General features: G+C 44.5%; 3 protein-coding genes across 3 annotated transcripts; 2 read left to right on the top strand and 1 right to left on the bottom strand.

Moving 5' to 3' along the window:
* Positions 1 to 4,137: 4,137 nt before the first annotated feature.
* On the top strand, positions 4,138 to 6,061 carry cldn35 (claudin 35). The gene has a single exon (XM_079176057.1). It carries the CDS (start codon positions 5,363 to 5,365, stop codon positions 6,050 to 6,052), a length of 690 nt encoding a protein of 229 aa, XP_079032183.1. The 5' UTR covers positions 4,138 to 5,362; the 3' UTR covers positions 6,053 to 6,061.
* Positions 6,062 to 6,746: 685 nt separating this feature from the next.
* airim (AFG2 interacting ribosome maturation factor) lies at positions 6,747 to 8,791 on the bottom strand. Its single transcript, XM_079176058.1, has 4 exons — positions 8,342 to 8,791; positions 7,445 to 7,624; positions 7,237 to 7,355; positions 6,747 to 6,876 (listed from the first exon to the last, which is right to left on the bottom strand). Exons 1-4 carry the CDS (start codon positions 8,623 to 8,625, stop codon positions 6,836 to 6,838), a joined length of 624 nt encoding a protein of 207 aa, XP_079032184.1. The 5' UTR covers positions 8,626 to 8,791; the 3' UTR covers positions 6,747 to 6,835.
* A 114-nt stretch (positions 8,792 to 8,905) lies between these two features.
* On the top strand, positions 8,906 to 13,302 carry cdca8 (cell division cycle associated 8). The gene is made up of 11 exons (XM_079176740.1): positions 8,906 to 8,982; positions 9,280 to 9,372; positions 9,969 to 10,097; positions 10,212 to 10,252; positions 10,336 to 10,411; positions 11,107 to 11,174; positions 11,303 to 11,385; positions 11,475 to 11,573; positions 12,034 to 12,163; positions 12,340 to 12,426; positions 12,543 to 13,302. Exons 2-11 carry the CDS (start codon positions 9,282 to 9,284, stop codon positions 12,576 to 12,578), a joined length of 840 nt encoding a protein of 279 aa, XP_079032866.1. The 5' UTR covers positions 8,906 to 8,982; positions 9,280 to 9,281; the 3' UTR covers positions 12,579 to 13,302.
* Positions 13,303 to 13,570: the final 268 nt, after the last annotated feature.

Below are 13,570 nucleotides of genomic sequence, written 5' to 3' on the forward strand. Positions count from 1 at the left end.
ACAGAGGGCACTCTCAATCTCTCTTAACTTTATGCATTTATACATACGAATCAACAAAGCAGATTTGTAAAAGTTTAATATAAGATGTTTTGTGGTTATCTGAAAAACAAACAAAAAAACCCAGTTGTTTAGAATTAGTAGTTTACCATGGATGTTGTTGTTCTCGTTGTTGTCAATGTTGTTACTATCGTGATGAAATTTTATGGTCGGCAGCGAAGCCAGTGATGTATAGTTACTAGTGCGACTTCAGGAATAGACATCAGTTGTTGAGCTGCAAGTTAGGGCGTAGAGCTTTTGGGTTTGGACATTCTTTTGTAGCATTCTGGCTAACGGTGAGAAGAAGTAGGCCCCCGGGGTGGATGAGTCCATGCTTCCTCTGTTGGTTCTGATGTGCGAGTGAAACGCAGCGGCAGGTTGGAGTTATTGTGTAGCACTCGGACTGGTAAATCAGGTCTGCCGCTGCGTACGTCGCTCAGCTGGTATCGGTTGGTTTTGATCAGACAGATGGAGACAGTCGGGAATTGTCATCAGAATGAACCTAGATTAAGGGATTTGTTTAAAAAAAAAAAAAAAAAACGGTTTGCGATAGGCAATGAGTTGAATTTTTAGACTTTTTAAAAATGGTTTCTATTACTATGTGTGTATTTGAAGTATACCCACCTTAAAGTCTCTGCTATTTGACGGTGTTTGTTTATTTTTATGCATTTTGAACACTGGATTAAATGAATTGACAATAAGCATAAGCACTGCCCATGGACACCCCCCCCCCCCCCCCTCATGCAAACTGTCACCATGGAAGCCGTGGCTCGCTGTGGTGACGGCTGCACACGTGGCGCCCCCTTCAGTCGCGATCGGGTGAAGCGTTTTTTAGAGAACCGGTCGACGTGCACGCCTCATCAGGAGGGGACCGCTCAGTGAAAACCCTTTTGTAATAAACCACCCGTAAAGCAGCAGGTTTACTATGAATGAGTTTGAGCACCTGCCTGTTGGAGGCGTGGGCGTTGGCAGCGGACAGGAGCAGAGAAGCAGGGTGGCGGGTCGGATAGGGAGGGCGTCGTCCAGGCATTGCATGCAATAAGTTCTAGTCTCTATTGAAGGGGGAGGGGGGGGGGGGTCAGTTTTTAAAACGTGCACTAGTTTCACCAAGCCACGTGGGCTGTGATTGAACATTCATGTGGCATCTTAGACGGAGAATGATTTGTCCTTAAACTCGTCGTCCGATACATGAGCACTCCCTTTGTTTGTAACATGACATTGCAAAGCAATATTTACCCAGTTGTAATTTTCAAATGTGGAAAAACAAAGCTATAATTCTACTCATTGTGGTTGTTGGTCTCTCACTATTGTGTATCTGTACTTTAATTTGTTTATTTTGTTTGTTTCTTTTGCTTGTATCAATCAGTGGGAATGTGCATTTGGTGGAATAGTTACGTAGGCTTTAGACAATTTTCTTTAAAGTAACAACATTTAGACTTTGCTCGCCTGCATGCCAGAGTTTTGTCCTTTTTAACAGAAAAAAAGTTTTTGGGGATCATATTTATTATGAGAAAGGAATAAAATAAATGCTTTTGTGGAGGGGGGGTAAATGTTTATCAATTTAGTGGGACTGTTTTAGGCTAGCAATATCTGTCAAGTCTCTCTTAAGATGCTTTTTAAAGATTCCTACACAAATGTCAGTGATTTGGGAGGTACAAGCTCTTCTCTGGGAGGGGGGGGGGGGCGGCTCTTTACGTCACGTCCATATTCAAACGAGGTACTTTCTTCAAACGTGGACCCGTTAAAGACCCAACCCCTCTCCTCTTTGCCAGGTTACCGTAGTGAGTATCCATTTAGTCTCCTCGTTCCTGGTTTGTACCTGTGGCCACGCCTCTAGGTGGGGGGGGGGCTCTCCTGTCTCCATGGCAACTCTGCTGACCCCTCACAAATGCACTTCCTCTTTGTGGAGGGGTCCCCATGGCATCAAGGGAGCAGGATTACCTCTTTTTAACCTTTTTAAAAACGATCCATAATTCTTTCTGTGCCCCAATAGAGAGCATGAATTATTTTAAAATTCCTCTCACTTTGATATATTGTTATATCTTAATGGATTTGTAATTTGACATTGTGTATTGTGTATGTTCATTTTTCTTTTCCCTCTTTGGTTCCTTTTATTTTGGGGGGGGGGGGGGGTTGTTATGGCTCTGCTCTGTTAAGTTTGTTTGTTTTTCTGCTCGTGGTCTCTGAAGCTGCGTGTGAGTGTCTGACAGCAATAGAATCATAGAATTGGAACATTCCAATTCCGTGAATGGAACGCTCCGATTCTGTGAATGAACGGAACCCTTTCTGACCGGTTGTGAGGGGGCGGGGCATGTTCTTGCTCCGCCCCCCCTAACAGAGAGCCATTCACTCGCTGTTATTGCTATTTTGTGTTCAAATACTTTTTTTTTCTTTTCTTTTTTTTTTTTTTAGCCTGCAGGGAATTCTTGTGTTAATGTGCAAAGTAATAAATTGGTATTTTATGCCTATAAACGTAACTGTTGTGTTCTCGTCATTGATAGGACTCCTACAGTGTGTCCTGATTGACCGTTTAACGCCACGGTCTGAGTGTGCGCGTGTCTTGTCACTAGATGGCATTCTTCACCAGGGGACGTACATGGGATCACACGAGTACTGAGAACAGTGAAACATTAATGATCTATCCTCTTTCTCGCCTTGACGGTTATCTTAGAGCAGCTGAGCGATGCATGAAGATATCCAACTCTTTACACACCTGTGTTCTGTCCACAGTGACCAGCGTAGTTAGTGTATGGACCTATGGGCTTTACCACACTAGAACACTGGTGCTCGGGACCTAGGCGAGTCTAATGCTAAAAAATGTATTAATGAATCTGCCGGTACTCTGGCAAAGGAAGGAATAGCCTGTTCTGTGTTTCTTAATAATAAATATTAGTGCTTTATCAATCTGTAACCAAAGTCCACTGCATTTACAAAGTATTCAAATTATCCCCTTACAGTTTTCTTTTTACTAGATCATACTTTTCTTGTTGCCTTTATTACATAAGAACAACATGCAGCACATAGCTGCAGGGGGACCTGCCCCCCCCCCCCCCCCCCGTGGTGCCTCAGGTAAAAGGTCATGCAGTCAGCTGGTATGGCCTCTCTGGAACAAGAGAATTCATGTGATTCCCAATAATTTCACTATAGTTAAGTAAGATGTCATTAAACCTAATGGCATTTCCCCACGTGGTGCTAATAATGTACTCATGAATGTAAGGCTGCGTGGCATCGACTGCACTGTCCATCCGTTCACTATCGATAGCCGTCGTTGGCATGTGTCACCTTCCTCTGCTTCCCTTTTGTGAATCATCCCCTCCGCTTTCCTGTGTCCTGGCCGGTTGTCATGACCACCGTTTCCAAGGAGAGCGGAGGCTACAGAAGAAAGGAAACCCGAACCTCGGATCTTGATGCCGTGATATTTAATTCATCGGCACACCGAGGGTTCAGCGTAATGCAGGTGGAGCGTGAGCGCTCTCGGGTAGAAGGGACATTTCACAATGCGAAGACAAAAGAGGGGCTGTCAGATCCTTCTGTTACAGCCGGGCTCTGTTTTCTTTTTTCCTCCTCGAGCTGTTATGCAATAACCAAAATAAATAAACTGATACAGACCAGCCAGTTGGTGTTTCAGCCACAATTCTGTGAAATGTAATGGAAATGACACTAAACAAATCGGATAACACAAAAAAGTCAAGTGCCAGAATTCAGGGTTTTATTTTCTTTGTCCAGATGACACAATCGTACAATACTTTTTTTTTTTTTTTTTTCTTTTTTTATAAACCTGTGGCTTTTCAGCATTTCAACCAGTCGGCGACTAAACAAAGAAACCTACGTCCCCTTTTGTGAAGCAGTTTCTCCCTTTCATTGCAGACAAAAAGGGGGTACGTGAAAGGTCATTTTTGTGAAAGCGCCTTTAAAACACACGCCAGTTTGTGTAGTCAAAGTGTCTAATCCTCTTTGTAGAGACCCCCCCCCCCCATGTTGTCTTTGTGTTAACTGATCCACCTACAAACAGCGCTCCATCCTCGGCCATTCCCTCCCTCCCTCCTTTGTTATCTCACCCTCTTTTGCCCTCTCCCTCCCTCCCACAACGTTTTTCTTTTTCTTTCCTGGGGTTCATTGTTGCTCTCGCAGGGTTGACTGTAGAGACAGCGGTGCTGAAGATGGGAGGCGGTGAACAGATGCTCTACTGATTTGTTATCCGCTACCCTTGTCTGGAACCAGGACTAACCCATTTGGGCTTGCGTTGCTACCGGAGGAAGCGGTTGGGGGGGCAGGGTGAAGCCGAGCGGCAGCTGAAGTGGCCTCGTCGAGGCTTGGACCTCAGCGCCTTTCATCGACAACAAGGAGATACTTCAGCTGGCAGCAGCAGTGTCTGATGACCAGATCTGCTGGCTGTTTTCCTCTGGAAACCTGTGCTCTCTTTTTGAATTGGAGACGGATTTAAAAAACAGTCTCCTGCGAACTCTTTGGGGGGGGGAAAGAAACCTGGAATAACCTCTTTTCATTGACTCTTAAACAGCCGATTGTTCATCTCAACGGTATGATTGTCTCGTTCATTCCTTGAGGACCAAACATTTGATCTCTGTCAACGAGGTAAAAAAAATGTCGTTCCGTGTGATCTCCCTTTTTTAACCTTGCTGTGACAGGATACACTCATAGCTGCATCGGTGGCCTTGAACCCAAGTATCGGGTTGTATCAGGCTGATCCATCTCGGTAAGGCTACACCATACCAGGAGTGTGATACTCAAGCACACTGCAGCTCAACAATTGGCCCTCTGGATTAGAACCAGAGCTGAAGGCAAAGAAACTTCCACTGGGGGAAAAAAAGAAAAACTGTCTGGCTGGCATCCATTTCATCCACAAGGCCGATCGATCCCGCTACAGCCGGCTGCCACAGGTGGCTGCACAGCTATCGGCTACTCAATAATGCATTGACTCAAAACGAGGGATGAGAAGGAGGAGAGTGCGCCTCTGATCCTTTTGGGAAAAAAAAAAAAAAAAAAAGTGCATGACTGGAGAGAGAAAGCGAGTGATTATTTCTGAGTAACAGTGATTTGAGGCCACGTGGGAATTAAAAACAAGTGAGCAGATGTTGAAGAGGAAAAGGAAAAGAGAAGAGAATGGCTGCTGACAAAGTGGCTTTGGGGCAAAGGCCGTAGGAAGCGTGTCCAAGCCATACAGGAAGGGGACAAGGAAACCTAAGGAGTAGACTTTGAATACCACAAAGAAGGATAACTAAGGAAATAAGAGACGACTAGTGAACAAAGACCTGTGATTCCTCAGAGATTAGTCTTAAAAAAAATACGTTTATATAGATTTGTCATCATGGTGAACACCGGCATGCAGCTGATCAGCTTCACCTGCGCGGTGACCGGCTGGATCATAGCGATCGCCGTCACGGCGCTGCCCCAGTGGAAGGTGTCGGCCTTCATCGGCAGCAACATCCTGACCTCGGAGATCAAGTGGGAGGGCATCTGGATGAACTGCATCTACCAGACCACCGGCTTCATGCAGTGCAAGACGTACGACTCCATGCTGGCCTTGCCCCCGGACATCCAGGCGGCCCGCGCCCTCATGTGCCTGGCCATCTTCATGGGCTGGCTCTCCTGCACCGTGTCCTGCTGCGGCATGAAGTGCACCACCTGCGCCGGCGACGACCGCCGCGCCAAGGCGGGCATCGCGCTCTCCGGCGGGGTCCTCTTCATCCTCACCGGCCTGTGCGTGCTGATTCCCGTCTCCTGGACCGCCAACACCGTCGTCCAGGACTTCTACAACCCCAACGTGCCGCTGATGCACAAGAGGGAGCTGGGTCAGGCCATCTATCTGGGCTGGGCCTCCGCCGTCATCCTCATGATCAGCGGAGCGGTGCTGAGCAGCACCTGCCCCCTCATGGAGAGGAGCGGCAGGTACCGCCGCGGCTACATCGGCCGGAGCTTCGCCAACTCGCCCGCCTCGGCACCGGATCCCCCGAAACCCATCACGTCTAATAGCGTACCATTAAAGGAGTACGTATAGGAAGAGGAGGAAGGAACACCAGTTAAAGGGTTGATGCTGTTAAAAACTCTTCTTTTCCTAAATGTACTCAAGTTTTAAGTCTGTCAATTTTACGCTTTAAAATGAAATATATATTTATTAATATATCCATCCTGTATTTTGTATATCTCTTTGTGATGTTAAAACGTGTCTTTGGTACTTTGACGTTTGTTCGCCGCGCTGTGACTAACAGTAGTGCCTGAAGAAAGCCCATCGCCTGTATCGTCAACTCAAGTTTGACCGTGGTGATGGCTTTAATGATGGCCTGTGTTGTGAAGTTTGCAGTGAGTTGCTCAGAAGCGGTTCTCTGACAAATGTCGTTACCCCTCCGTGTGTCACGTAAAGCCTTGACTTGATTGTGCCTGCGTGGAACGTGTGAAATAAAACCAGTTTGTTACAGAGTGCTTCACTCACTATGTCGTGTCACCGTCTTTGTCCCTTTGTGTTCTGGTTGTTTCTCTAAAGTACATTTGGTTTGGGCCATGAAATGACGCCACAGGGTCAATTTTTTTAGTAAAAATTTTTACTTTTTTTTAGTAAAAAAGTAATTTCCTCATGTCCTTATAAAGTCTGGTACATGCACACACCTCTCATCCAAGGCCGCGGATAGGGACATTTATTTGACAAAATAAAAAAAATCCGGTCACGTCCACGGGGTATAGGTCCATGTAGTCGTGTGTGTTTGCTCTTCTCTTCCAGCCCCGTCGTATAAAATCAAGTCCGATTCAGAAGCTCAGAGTTCCACCTGTGTCGCTTTTACTCTCTTCATTGGGACTCTGTAAAGAAGGACACTTTGCAAAGTGTATCTGAAAGAAGACAGAGAAGCAATTAGTTCACCTACAAATCTTTTTGCCCCCCCCCCCCCTTCCACTGACAGCTAATGAAACAACAGCCATTATAGATTTGGCAGAGCGTTGGCCTCTGGTCAGCTTGTATTAAAACACGAGTTATATAAACTGACAGACTAAATGAAAATGCTAGAGAAGGTAATGTATCAAACAGACGTTTCTGGCATTTCTGCTTTAGGATTCTAAATAAATGCAAAAAGAAGGATACTGCTGCTCCAGACTTTTCATATTTTGGCTTTTTATCCATGACAATACACAAATCTACCAAAAACCTTTTCAATACTTGATAGTGGCCAGACTATTTTAAACTCCATTTACCTGTGATGTGGTCCTCTGCACCGGGACACTCCAAGGATTTCCATCTTTTGGGAGCAGATTCTAAAAGGGACAGATCATCTGCCCTCAGTGTCAGCAGCAGAGTCTTCCTCCTCAGAAATCTGAGCACATGAATTTAGGTAAAAATATATATATATATATTTTTTTAAAAGACCCCAAACTCCAATGCAAACATGAACAGAAAGGATACTGCTGCCGATAGTGCCGCTCGGCATCCTGCAGCCACTCCAGCATGTCGGACACTGACGGGGTGGTGGCCGAGCGCTCGGTTACGGCGAGCAGGTCCAGACTGTCTGTGTTCTGCTCGTAAAGCTGGAAGACTGCAAAGACCTGGTTACTGATGGAATCCCTCACGGACTGAAGAGAAGACCTGAGGGAAAGAGACGGCATTGATGCCCATGGGTCAAAATCCAAAATGTAGTTTTGTTTTTTTCTGGGGCAGAATATAACGAAGTAGCTATGAATAATCTCGTCAGTCATCTGCACCGCACCTCTACGTAAAAGACGGTGCGAGGAACGGGGTGTGATGCTGATGCGTGGGATGCTGATTCAGACTGCAATGTCGCCGCCATTCTACTGGGTGATGGCACTTATAAACGGTATGTCGCTCACGTTTAATACAGCTTCCCACATGCCAGAATGGTAATTCTTACTGCTGCATGACATTTGAGTGATTTCCCTGTTACACAGGTAGATACCACGTTGAACTGAGGATGTGTCTATGGTCTCGTGTTCTGTCGTCACATGTCAGCCCAAAGTGATGCCTGCTAGTAAAACAAGCGCGCCATAATATTTGTGAGTGACGTAACCCAGCAAAAATAGTAGCAGCATACCAATGATCAACCGTGACATCACTAAGACAGACTAGCATGCCATCAGCCAGTTTAGGGGGGGGGGGGGGGGTTCGGTAGAGCCCCATAGCTGACAGAGCCCCTCTAGCATGTAGAGCTGGCCCTGCATGCCTCCTGTTAAAACAAGTGATTATTTAGCAACCACAGTCTGCTAGATGCCAAAAATAAATGTGTAGATCTGTGTGCATCATCACTGCAGTCTTGCAGGCTTCATTTGTGTTGCACTATTTACTTACATCTTCTCATTGAGTTTGCCCAGCACCGTATCCGTGGCTTGAGAGAGTTTAAAACGCAGCCGTTCCTCCAGGTCAGGAAAGTCTCGGAGCGGCGTGTTGGAGATTTGGACGTTGGAAAGGGCTCGCGACTGCTCCGCCAAGTTCCCGAGGGACCCCATCAGAGGGCTGCAATCGGCCAACACACTCTTCCATACTTTCTGGTTGCTTTCGAGAGTCTGGAAGCTTTTCCTCAGCGCTTGATGAAGTGGCGTTAGCGCAGGTTTGGACATTTCAGGTGTTTTCATTTGAGCACAAAATCAAAGCCGCGCGTGCCCAATAAACAAATCTTAGTATTTCAATTATTTTAGTCAGTTTTTTGATCAACAGACTACTTTCCCACGTTCAACCATTTAAAAGTGAGGTAATATTAGCCGCTAATAACATCTCTCTCTACCATGCTGCGTTGCCTGAACCCACTTCCGTCCTCCTGATGTCAACACTGACGTTTGGCGCTACTATTGGTCGAGAACCATTTTCCGTGACGTAAAGCAAACGCGAGTTGTAATTGGCTAGCGTTAGGTCCGGCCCCTCCCCGCGCCGACATTTGAAAACGGCTCTGTGAAGAAAAGAAGGGTGTCCGACGAAGAAAAGAACATAAACAGGTAACTGTTAATAAAATGTGTATCACCAACTCATTATTAAATGTGTGCGTGTGAGCAAAACTGACAATAAAGCAAGTCAGTCAAACTGCGAGCTAGCGTTAGCATAACAAGTGACGTTAGCTTTAACCGTTAAATGTTAGCTTGCTAACGTAAATTAGCTCAACTACCAGCCAGCCGCATGTCGGTACAGTTAACTTGGTTAAATTATAAAGCGTCACTTTGTATCCTGTTGATATTACTGTCTCGTGTTGTTAAACGTGGGTAAATGTACTTTGTTTCTGCTGTCTGTCCGTGTAGACATGGCTCCCAGGAAAAGGACGACCAAACAACGGAAGATCAACCCCAAAACGGCCAAGCTGGAGGCTTTTCTGGATGATTTCGACATTGATGGTGAATATATTTCTCTTGTTTTTTTTCCTCCCTGCTGTTTCTTCAGCATACATTGCTCTTTGTAAAGCAGTGCTCTGTGAAATAAGAGAAATTAGAAATTCACGTTGACCACCAATCTAAGGCAGGCCCGCTGTATGTTGCTGGGTATAAGCTCCTCAGGACCATTCCAGTGGTGTTGCTATGCAGAATGAGCCCTTTATTCATGCTAGATCATTACAGAGCGTGGCACATCTTAGAGGGCGACACAGGTATAGACACTGGATGAATATTGTATGATATACATACATACACATCCATTATTAAAGAATTGTGACCAAGATATGTACTGAGCCTGACACTGTACAGTTGATATAACCAACAAAGCAGTACTCTGGTTGATAAACTGTAATGGCAGTAGTGTGTCCTTTGACCTCGCTGTACTGCTAACTCAATATATACTAATACTGATGTAGGTTGTCTGTAGCAGACTGAAATCGGCCGATAGTATCCATCGGGTTTATATATCATTGTATTATCATTACTGATGCATTGTCACGTGAGCCAGTTTGAACTAGGACTGGGTTGTGTAATCTAAACTTCTTGCTGTGTTTTCACAGTGAAGACCAGAGTTGGACAAATGAAAGAGAAGATCAACCAGCTGCTGAAAGATGTGGACAACAGCTACAACATGGCAATAATTAAGCTCCCCAAGGCTGTCAGACAAATGACCTGGTTGGAGCATTTCAGTGAGTTGACACAATGGAACCGGGTGTTGTTTATATCGCTTAAAATGAGAAACCGTTACTTGTATCCTTTTAAACAAAAATTGAATGAAAAACATTTGCCCCATCTCTTTGTAGGGACTGAGAAACCAACATCACCAGAATTGGACAATATAAAGGTGAGTTGATTATCTTTCACAGGCCCGCCCTGTGCTGCACTAAACATCCGTTCTGTTCTTGATTCATGTCTATTCGTCAACAGAGACAAGAGGAAGCTGCTATTGTTGAAAGCGTTGTGGCCGAGGACCACGCAGTCCTTCTCAAATCAGTCAAGAAAAGTATGTTAAATCTGCCTTTTCCGTTTTCTTTTTAAGACGGGACACCCCAGAAAAACAGTGTTTCATGCACTGGTCAATCTTTGAGAGTTTGCTTCCGTAATACACCTTTAAGTGTTTATCTCCACTTCAGCAGCACTTGCATACACCAAACTTTCCAGTTTCATTCCGATCTACAATCTGGAGGTTTTTACAGAGGAGTCTGTTCATATATTATTTATAGAAAGTTTCATTCCAAAATATTATTTTCTATGGCTGTTGACGGTATTTTCTGATTGATACAAAGAGATATCCAAAATTCCATCAGTAGAAACCTTTCACTCTAATGTATCAAAGAAATGTACAAATTCCTTTTGCACCTGGCTTTATTCAATGGTCCAGTTTCTGTTCTGGAAATGGATGCAAATCAGCACATATTTAAACATAACGTTTCAGACAATATAAATAAAAACTGCTTAATGTAATTAACCGGGGAGGTTTCATGGAGTTATCTATTATTTCTTTCTCCTATTCTCCCGGGGTGTCTCCCCATAAGTATTTATTTAAAGGACACCTGTCTATCAACAATGCATTGATGCTACTTTGGACCGATATAGACTGAACAAATTCTTTCACTCCAGTCAAGAATTTAAGGTTTGAAAAATGAACTACCGTTTTGACGTGGCTCTCATCCGCTTTATTTTGTCTCCAACTCACAGCATCAAAGAAAATAGGTGGCGCCAAATCCAGGTCAGGGGATGAAAACACCCCGAGCACAACACGGAAGGTAATGGCTGGTTTTCTTTCTCTCCATTCAAACATGCATATGAGGAAGCAGCGTGTTTTGAGAGCATCATTGATCATAAATATCAGAGTGGCTGCCACTTTATGTGTAACCGCTTGTTCCTGATTCAGGGGAAAGCAACAAGGAAACCTCCAACTACATCAAAAAGAGCAAAGGCGCTGTCGGTCGCCATGCAGAACACCTCGATCAGACGGTGAGACTTTTCTGTCGTTATCTCGTCGCCCCTTCTTGCACGTTCAGCGTCTTCGATGACGTCGGACCAACATGTCTGTCTGGTTTCAGATCGAGCAGGAAGGCGTTGATCACTCCTGCCAGGAGCATGCTGAACTCTTCTTTGATGATGGGCCCCACCCCCCTCATCACCCCGCGCTTCGACCCAAGGTGAGCAGGCATTCCGGTTACAGCTGCCGGTTTGTTGTATTGAAATACTACTGCTTTTCTCCTTGTTACTGCAACAAAGGATGATTCAGTCCCTGTGAATCAATGCAGCTCATATCAGGTTGTTATTTGCACCAATGTAATTCTGGTCCGATAGTTGAGGTTAAACGTCTCCGTCCAAATGATGTGATGAATAAAAACCAGAGAGCAGCATGGGAAACTGTCTCCTAAATATAAGCAAGTGCATGTTTAAACACCTAAACTATTATATCAAATCTCTGGATGATTTTCAAAGCGCTTTGCTTTCTGTAAATCTGATCTGCAAGTGGATTTAGCATCTTTCTTTTATATGTATTACATTATGTAACGGAGTAACTAGTGCAATTTGAACTCACCTGGATCTTCTTTTTTGAAATCGGAGACATCGCACGCAGCGCTCACCATTCAAGCTTTGTTTACTCAGGCTTCCTAAGACCCCCGCCGTGAGGAATCCCCGCCACAAAGAGAGGGTTTACAGCATTTCAGTCAACGGCTCTCCCATCGCAGCAGGAAACGAGGACATCGTCATCAACCTCCCCATCGGCAACGGAGAGGTACGACATTGGTTACCTGTTAGGCTGCAATAGAACAGTGCATTACTGACTGCAACACGATGCTCTATGACATGATAACACGTTAAGTACGTGTCCTCTGTGTGTTAGGCCTGTTCTTATGGTTATTTAAACCATTGTGTTTAATTTACTGCATGTCTTGTATTATGTTGATCCAGAGCGTCCAGCTTCTGGCCAGTCAGATGGACTCGGTGGACCTGTCTCAGCTGGATGAAACCGCTCTGAGGAGCATTCGGCTGCTGCAGGTAAGTTCATCACTTGTGTGGTGTCTCTGTGGCCCTGGTTTGCTACACGAGTCAGTGTAGCATTAGATGTGAAATATTTATATATCATTGTTTTTTTTCCCCCCACTTCTTGACAGAATCGACTCACAACCCTGTGTGGAACAGCAGAGTGACCTGACCGTCTGCTGTCGACTTGTACATTACTTTAAAAAATATGTTTTATTTCAAAGCTTTGTGTCCTCTGCTGTGGTATGGTGTGCTGTTTCTAAGCTTGTAGGTGAGATAAACGTGGGTTCACATGTGCTGTTTTACTATTTTGTTAATTTACTGTTGTAAGAATGTCTAGTTAGTGGCCTTACTTACCTCACCTTTCATTTTTAAATAATGGGTATTACCTCTTTTGTAGTCGTAAGCTTAATCCTTTGGGGCTTTTCTGTTCTTCTCCTTTTTATTGCTTTTCCAGTCTTTTATTCTTTTGGCCACTCAGACGTGTACATTTTGAGTTGTATTTGTCCTGCAAGTTAACTCTGCAAATATGATTTACTGCTCATTCTTTCAAGTACACTCTAATCTTACATTTTTATTCATGTGATTCATTTTGTCATTGTTGAATACACAGTCCATGTACATAGATCACTCTTTGTCTGCAAGAACTGATAAATGATTTAGCCCACAGCTCTACGTGTGTGTGTGTATGTGTGAAAGGGTTTATTGTTGATAGGAGCGTGGATGGGTCACTTGATCCCACATCCATCCACGTAGTGATTTTAAAATGATGCTATAGTGAGGTGTCAGTAGAATTTAAGAGGTTCTCTCCAGCTTTTGGACAAATCTGTCCTCACCAAGCCGTACCTTTGCATGGTGACCAGTAGGTGGCAGCATTTCTCCATCGAAGTTTTACTCGTCTGTGCTTTCTCTGCAGTTGTATCCTGTCCTCAGTATAAAAGCTGTGGACATTAGACCAACATATTAAAAGCTGTTTCAATACTTTTCTCCTGCTGATGATCACTCACAATCTTGGTATTCACTTTCAAGACGCTTTAACGCCTTAATGTGATTTTACTTCAATGTACATCATTATATATTTATAGGAAACCAATAAAACGTTGTTGTGCTGCAGTACACCGCTGATCTTTGTTTAGCTCATGGTGGCTGGCTGCTTGAT

The sequence above is a fragment of the Pholis gunnellus genome (assembly GCF_910591455.1).
Source record: "Pholis gunnellus genome assembly, chromosome: 16".
Lineage (NCBI taxonomy): Eukaryota > Metazoa > Chordata > Actinopteri > Perciformes > Pholidae > Pholis > Pholis gunnellus.

What these genes read in the sequence shown, in the direction of transcription:
- cldn35 (XM_079176057.1), top strand. Translation starts at nt 5,363, where the DNA reads ATGGTGAACACCGGCATGCAGCTGATCAGCTTCACCTGCGCGGTGACC.
- airim (XM_079176058.1), bottom strand. Translation starts at nt 8,625, where the DNA reads ATGAAAACACCTGAAATGTCCAAACCTGCGCTAACGCCACTTCATCAA. An exon ending in GGCAAACTCAATGAGAAGAT is followed by an intron (nt 7,625 to 8,341) that starts GTAAGTAAATAG and finishes TCTTTCCCTCAG; the next exon opens with GTCTTCTCTTCAGTCCGTGA. An exon ending in TGCAGAGGACCACATCACAG is followed by an intron (nt 6,877 to 7,236) that starts GTAAATGGAGTT and finishes GTCTTCTTTCAG; the next exon opens with ATACACTTTGCAAAGTGTCC.
- cdca8 (XM_079176740.1), top strand. Translation starts at nt 9,282, where the DNA reads ATGGCTCCCAGGAAAAGGACGACCAAACAACGGAAGATCAACCCCAAA. An exon ending in GGATGATTTCGACATTGATG is followed by an intron (nt 9,373 to 9,968) that starts GTGAATATATTT and finishes GTGTTTTCACAG; the next exon opens with TGAAGACCAGAGTTGGACAA. An exon ending in CCCCGAGCACAACACGGAAG is followed by an intron (nt 11,175 to 11,302) that starts GTAATGGCTGGT and finishes TTCCTGATTCAG; the next exon opens with GGGAAAGCAACAAGGAAACC.